The sequence below is a fragment of the Poecilia reticulata genome, linkage group LG3, assembly GCF_000633615.1.
Source record: "Poecilia reticulata strain Guanapo linkage group LG3, Guppy_female_1.0+MT, whole genome shotgun sequence".
Taxonomy (NCBI): domain Eukaryota; kingdom Metazoa; phylum Chordata; class Actinopteri; order Cyprinodontiformes; family Poeciliidae; genus Poecilia; species Poecilia reticulata.
This window is the reverse complement of record NC_024333.1, coordinates 16436922-16444403: the sequence shown is the minus strand read 5'-3', so window position 1 is coordinate 16444403 and position 7482 is coordinate 16436922. Positions and strand designations below refer to the sequence as shown.

Sequence of the window (7482 nt, the reverse complement as noted above, 5' to 3'; positions counted from 1 at the left end):
GCAGAGGGGGAATAAGAAAACTTAAAATTTTCAGTAGGAGTGCCCCTTCAGATCACAAAAATGTTTAGCATATTCCTCTCTGAAGGAATAACTAAAGTAATCTTCAATACATTTTTACAGTAATGTATGCCAACAGTATACCAGTCACAAGTGCTGTAAAACTTGTCTGTGTGTGTGTTCTTGCTGCAGACAGTTCTCAGCAGACTGCTGCAGACATCAAGAGGTGTGAATGGCAATGAACTCTTTTTAATCAAGGTTGGACACATCCCCAATCTCAATGTTGCTCCATGATTCAATGATCTCTTACTATTTGAGTTTGACCTCTCTTGGTGTTTGTGTTGTTCTCCTTCTGTTTAGGAGTACCTCAGCTTGCCTTTGAGAAGCTTGCAGCCGGTGCTGGCTGCAGCTCATATCAGCACCGTCAGAGTAATCCTTCAGTATTACAACAGTTTCAAGGGCACCATACAGGTGGTTGAACTTTCCATTTTAACATTCCTCAACTTCTCATTATCTTCTCAGTGTATTGTATGTTCACCAACTGCATTGTTGTTGCTCAATTTATCAGTTATCTAAAGAGTACCAGTCGACCATGGTGTCAGTGATACTTAAGACCCACCTGGCAACAGATAACAAACTTCTTCTTGACCTGGGTTCTCTGCTGGTCGCAGTCAGTCCAGATGATATCAACACATTTCCCTCCTTACAGAACAATGTCAATTTGTAAGTAATAACTTCAGCTTTCATTTTTGTTAAGGGTAATGTCCATGAGATTATTTGGATTCAATAAAGCTTTGGTTTAATCCAACAAAAGCAATAGAAACAAAACAACTTCAGAGGGATCATTTTGCTGTTGGTGTTTTTGGTAGATTGAAAGAAACTAATGAGAGTAAATAATTTCTTCATCATAGGTTGTGAGTGAGAAAATACCTAACAATCAAGTTGTTTCCATCTTGATTGTTTTCAAGAAGGTTAATTTTGTGTGGACACAGCACTGATTCCTCCAAGAAATCATAAGCCCTTCATGTCTGAATTACAGGGATTATTTGGTTATATATCCAGTTATATTTAATAATGAAATCTCACTTGCTTACATACATACATTGTATATTTCTCTGAACACATCTCTGGTGTCAGACGTCTGTGAGAACTAATGTCTCATTGTGCCACAAGGCGACAGCCACATGCATTATGGATAGAAAGTAAAGGAAGCTCGCTCACTGACTAGATTTCAATCTTTGGAAAGCCTGTGTTTCATGTACTATTCTACCTAAAGAAATATTTTCTTGGACTTTTGGAAATCAAGCCTGAATCCAACACTGCAAATCAGTATGCCTGCAATAATACATTAAGTGAGGCAAGCTTAGGTTATAACAGTTTGGTTTTGTTCAGACTGTTATGACAGTAAATGTAATCATTAAAACAGCTGAGCATTAATCTATTAACAAAAACTACATTCTAAATGTGCCTCAAACTTTCAAATGGCTCATTATAAAACTGAGCCTTGATGTCGGATTTTGTAATGATCTTTAAAAAAAAAAGGCTGTAGTAAGCATTTCACAAGCTTTTGCAACATTTCTGATGCTTTTGTTTCCTCCTAGGCTGGAGACCATTAACGCAAACTTGTACAGAATGAGCCTGGCCCAGCAGGAGGCCTTTGGCTTGTGGTACAGCAAAATTGTATCTCCCTCCAACATCACTAGAGGTCAACAATCACTCATCAGGGACACAGGAAACCTGATCGCCTATTTGCCTTTCCACCTCTTCCAACACCTCTCAGCTGCTCAGGTAACGTCCCTTTGAGCTCTGACACCCTGATGGGGAATCTGAGAACCCAGGACACCGTTCGATTAGCCGTGGGGCACAACAAAGCTGCGTCTCACCAGCCGCCCAAAAGAAAAGCGCAGACTCTTCTAATGTCTGCTATTGCTATTAGAAGTAATCCTCTTATGGAAATCGTTTAGAAAGTAAAACACACTGAACTGTGCACTTGACGTAATAATTGGTTGTTCTATGTTTGGTGGCCATGTTTCCATTATGTTTGCAACATCTGGTGGTGAGTCTTGGAGGAACTTTGGTCTTCATTTCTTTAAGGAATTGTTTTAATTCAGCCACACAGAAGAGTTACCAATCATCAACATCCTGATGATTTTTATCTGGACTTTGACAAGACCCCTCTTTAACCTTCAATTTGTTTATCCGTTACCCCGTTATAACATTAAGAAATGTTCTAAGAGCTCAAGTGATTTAGTGCAAAACCGTGAATAAATGTAAACAAATTAAATGTTAGATTTTCCTAGGTTTTCTGTATCTATACATTTTTAATTTCTTTTTACATCAGGAATGCTAATCCTGATGGTGGACACTGTATTACACCACTGTAAATGTTACAGCCTTAATAACTGCAATATTTACAATATTTCAATGCTTTATGTTTATCTGCAGCTGTTGGATGGACTGGATGTGCTGCAGAGAAACACCCTCTCACCGCTAAAGCAGGATTTCATCGCCAACAAACTTATTAGGACCTACAGGAACATGACAGCTCAGGATCTCATCAGGTCAGGAAAACATGTTGGATTATTTTTTATATTATTTCATCGAGAAGACAATATTATAGACATGTAAAACTTGTGCAACAAGTGGTTATTATAATTTTATCATATAACAACTGAATATTGTTATATGATGAAAGCTATAATGAATGAGCTATATGAGAAATAATAATAATAATAATAATAATAATAATAATAATAATAATAATAATAATAATAATAATAATAATAATAATAAAATCATCATTTATCTTAAAGTAGTGGGAAAAATGACCATAGCTGCACTTGAGAAGATTGCTATTAATTCATGAAAATATTAACTTTTTCTGAAAGTGTTTAGTGCTAAGATGACATGTTCATGTTTTTCCTTTCTGTAGGGTTCATGATCTCCTGATGTGTGTTAAAACAATGTTTCTAATTTCAGATTGGGAAATCTCTTGTGCCTCGCAGAAGCTCAAGATCTCCTTGTTTACAAAAACACTGAGGTCTTCCAGGTCATCCAGGAGATTATTATGAACTGCACACTCAGTGGACTCAGTGTGCCCAGCCAGCTGGTAGGAGTGGATCATTCGCTTCTTTCCTTATTGTTTTTTTTTAAAATATGTATGAACATGGAACAAAAAAAGACAAGTCATTCTTTTTCCAGGTTTCAGATCTCTTACTGAGCAACCCAGAGTTTAAGATCCCATCCTCGCTCAGTCCTGACCGACTGGAAGAGGTCGCTCCACTCCTGCCCCTGCTGGGCGTAACTTTCCTGAATGGTCTGACGACGTCCCAGTTGCTCGCCACTCTTCCTGTCCTCAGCACCGTACCGTTTACTCCAACACAGGTAGAGTTTAACTGGACCCTTTCAGTCTGCAGCTGTTGCTTTAAAGAACCTTAAATAAAATTGACTCCTCTTTGTTTTGACTAGCCATGATTAGAATCTGAATTAAGAATATAATCGCAAAGACCTTATAGCTGTCAGTGGCCATACCTTACTGACAGCAGTCCAGCTATTTGAGGTGTTCTTTTTGCAGCTGATACAATCAAAGAAACCGTTGCTTGGTTTCTATTCAGGGGGCTGAATAGTTTTGACACTAAAGTGGTCAATCAAAGTTGGAGTTAAGTGTTGATTTAAAAAAATAAACTGTTGTAATTTAGGGTTGCACAGAGGCGCAGTTGGTAGCTCTGTCACCCTTCAAAAGAATCCTGTTTTTAGATGCTGACCTGGGATCTTTCTGCATGGAGTTTGCATGTTCTCCTTGTGCATGTGTGGGTTCTCTCCAGGTACTCCGGCTTTCTCCCGCAGTCCAAAAACATGACTTTTAGGTGGACTGGTTTCTTTAAATTCTCCTTTGGTGTGAGTGTTTATGTGCATGTGTGATGGTGCTGTCTGTCTCTGTGTTGCCGTGCGACGGACTGGCAGCCTGTTCAGGATGTACCCCGCCTCTCGCCTAATGACAGACAAGCCCCAGCACCCCTGGCAACCCTGCAAGGATAAGTGTGCAAGATAATGGAGTAGTTTTTTTAAACTACTCAAGATATTCTTGTTGAAAACACCTTGGCATTTTTTATTGTATCAACAAACTTATTTTGCAGTGGTGGTTGGATAACCTTCTGTGTAGCTAAATAAGCTGTAGGGGACTAGGTTAACAGCAGCTTGTGTTCATTCTCTGTCTTCTAAAGGCCTCCATAATAATGGACAAACTTCTAACTAACGCAGTGAGTTACTACTTAAACTCTTAATAGACTGAATGCTGTGTGGACAAGCTCGGTGTCGTGTGCAGCCTGACGCCGCCCTTCCCTCTCCCCAGCAGATCCCAGTCCAGCTGGAGGAGCTCGGTTCCCTCATTGTTGGTGTAAAGACAGAGACCCTCCTGTCTCTCACCTCTGACAAACTGCTCTCCGCCTTGAAGGTCTTTGCTCAACACACTCCCGCTCGCTGCCGGCCATACACGTCTGTCTTCTGTGCGCCGGAAGCAAACGCCATTGCCACGAAACTATGGGTACTGACGATACGAGGCTTATTCACACTGATGTCATGTGTTCAGTACAAACATGTTCTGTTTGAAAGTTCGAATTTGAATAGAAGATCAAAAAAAAAAAAAAAAAGAAAAAAATTGAAAATCAAAGATTTAGATCTTTATTTATAGAAGTGATTTGCAACATGATTTTTTTTTTTTTTTAGGGCTTCCCTGAAGTTGTCAGCTGGTTGGACAACGTGGAGCCTCTGCTCAGATGGACGCCTCTGATATGTATCCTTCCAAGAATTCCGCTTCTTGTGAAAAATCTCTCCAATACCACCACGAAAGCCTGGAAAACACAGCAGGTATCGCAGAGCTGCCACTGAATTTGAAAACGTATAAAATTACTTTAGAGATTTAATATAAAATTCTGCTTCAACTGTAATCGAAGCTCAACACATACTCACCTGCTACCTACCACACACACACACACACGCGCGCGCACGCACACACCCCCACATGCTCTCTGTGCATACATCAGAGATGTTTTCAATTTTTACAGGATTGACAGCGCTAACGTCAGAAATGTTTGAGTTCTTTGTGCTTCCTCAGAATAGTAATTATTGAGCAGTTAAATTATCCAAAAAACTTGCGTTTTGATGCCACTTCATGCATGTATGACATCTTGAAAATTAACAGAAATGAACATGCATTAAAACCTTTTTTTTTTCCATTTTATCCTACAGGCTCAAGCAATTGTCAAGGCGGTTAATACCAACACAAATCAAATCAAGCAAAATTTTCTGTAAGTATATTTTGGTTTCTGCTATGTGGCATTCTTTGGTTTTATAAATAAAAAGAGTAGCAGGAATGTTTCTGTTTTCATTGACCAAAATGCCACATGTGTGACGTGCTTTGCATCATCTTTACTGTTCGACTCTCTCGTCTCTGTGTGTGTGTGTGTGTGTGTGTGTGTGCGTGCGTGCGTGCGTGCGTGCGTGCGTGCGTGCGTGCGTGCGTGTGTGTGTGTGTGTGTGTGTGTGTGCGTGTGTGTGTGCGTGTGTGTGTGTGTGTGTGTGTGTGTGCGTGTGTGTGTGTGTGTGTGTGTGTGTGCGTGTGTGTGTGCGTGTGTGTGTGTGTGTTCAGGAGCCTGGGAACACTGGGTCAGGGTGTGAGCTGCCAGGACCTACACCAACTTTTACAGGCTGATCGGTCGCCTTCTTTTGTAAGGAAGATCTTGGCCCTCCTCAGGCAACAGCCTGGTCTTCTTCACACTCCGCTGGTAATTGTAACAGCATAACCAACACATACCTTTTTACAATGCATGTAATATATATGCATCATGTGTGTTGTTATGTCCTGGTGGACAGAAAAGGTGTGTGATTGAGGAGCTGTACCCACTTCAGTTCTTCGCTGACCTGCTTCAAGATCTTGGAGCTGAAATTGCGTTGTGCATACCGTGAGTCATAAAAACTGCAACTTCTCTCTCAAACGCCTAATATTCATGTCTGTCAAAAAAAAAAAAAGAAAAGTTCTGTGAAATATTACTTCAAGTCCTTTGTGTTCTTGTACTGATTGCTGCATGTTGCTTTGTTTTTAAAAAGAGACTGGAATGAGTTTACAATACAGGAAACATGTAAAGATGAGATTGCAGAGCAAGATTTTCTAATTTCTTACTTTGTTGCCTGAAGAGCAATAAAGTAAACTGTGATATTTCATACATACACATTTTTAGACTGTGTAAATAAAAAGAAACATTATGTATGTATTCATGTCGCTGCTTTCAGGATGGACATCATTAGGTTGTTTCCTGCAGAAATGATGGACATTCTGAGGAAGATGATCGTTGCCTCCCCTCAGTACTTTCTCATGTTAACTAGAATACAGCAGGAGATTCTTGTGGACAAAATCATTCAGAGGATGGTATGTAGACGAACTCCTCCACTCCACCTTATATCACATTAGTAATGTTAAAATTCAAATAAACAAGAATACAGATTTTGAGGAATTAAAACTATTCTAAACAATATTATTCTAAACACTTAATACATAAAGTTTTTTTTTTAAAGATATTTGTGGGGGCTCCAAATCAAAATGTTTCACTATATGATTTCTCAAAGTGGCTTGTCACCTAAACCAAAGAAAAAACTGGTAGTTGTTTCCATCCATATGATCACACAGGAGCACTTTTGTAACACTTGTCTATTTTGAAATGTTGCCAGAGCTTTATCTAAGATCTGCATCTGTAAAAAGGGGTTACAATTGTGGATTTTTCATGTGCAGCAAACTAATTACAAATAACTTATATATTTCTTTAGTTTTGGATAGGAAGAACTGCATTTTCTAAACTCCTGAATTTGGTCACAATTACCGGTATATCAAATTTACACCTAGTTGAGATCAGAAACCTCATTGTTTTATATATGTTACCACAAAGTCAGAAATTGAAGTGCTCTGCTTTATCACTCAGGTGTTTTTGACTTTTCTCTGTAGAACATGTACAGTGGGCCATTCACTGAAGAGGAGTTTCGTTCACTAGACATTCTGGCCCCATTTGTGGGGGATGAAGTTTTCGTTCAGGTGGATCGAAGCTTCTTCACTAAAAACCTGAATTACCTCCAAAGGCTTTGCTACAGCAGCAGCAAGATGGAAATCGTGGCCCGTATTCTGCAAGAACCGACTGTTTTTGGGTAAAGATATCACAGACTGAAAAGAGACTCAAAAATCATTCAACCTATGAGAAACCAAGAGCAATGCTGAAAATGTGAAACGATTGTACAGAGAACTAAAGAGAAACCAAGCTGTTCATAAAGCAAATTTTGAAAACCGCAACTTATCTCAGCTCTAAAGAATTGCTTTAGGTGTTGGAAAAAAATTTGCCTAAACAACTATTCAGTTAGTCTCTTTGCTAGAAAAATACATTGTATATTACAAAGGCTTAAATATGATGTGAGCTTCATTGAAATCTTGATGATATATATGAT

The 7482-nt window shown here is 39.1% G+C and overlaps 1 protein-coding gene across 1 annotated transcript in view; it reads left to right on the top strand.

Moving 5' to 3' along the window:
- strc1 (stereocilin 1) overlaps positions 1–7482 on the top strand; it is an 18543-nt gene that overhangs the window by 6036 nt on the left and 5025 nt on the right. The window contains exons 6-20 of the mRNA XM_008405181.2: positions 190–255; positions 358–468; positions 566–720; positions 1599–1785; positions 2443–2558; positions 2977–3106; positions 3199–3381; positions 4221–4256; positions 4349–4540; positions 4723–4863; positions 5245–5303; positions 5645–5780; positions 5869–5957; positions 6286–6421; positions 6992–7188. Coding sequence (XP_008403403.2) covers positions 190–255; positions 358–468; positions 566–720; positions 1599–1785; positions 2443–2558; positions 2977–3106; positions 3199–3381; positions 4221–4256; positions 4349–4540; positions 4723–4863; positions 5245–5303; positions 5645–5780; positions 5869–5957; positions 6286–6421; positions 6992–7188 — 1934 coding nt within the window. The remainder of the gene's footprint in view (positions 1–189; positions 256–357; positions 469–565; positions 721–1598; positions 1786–2442; positions 2559–2976; positions 3107–3198; positions 3382–4220; positions 4257–4348; positions 4541–4722; positions 4864–5244; positions 5304–5644; positions 5781–5868; positions 5958–6285; positions 6422–6991; positions 7189–7482) is intronic.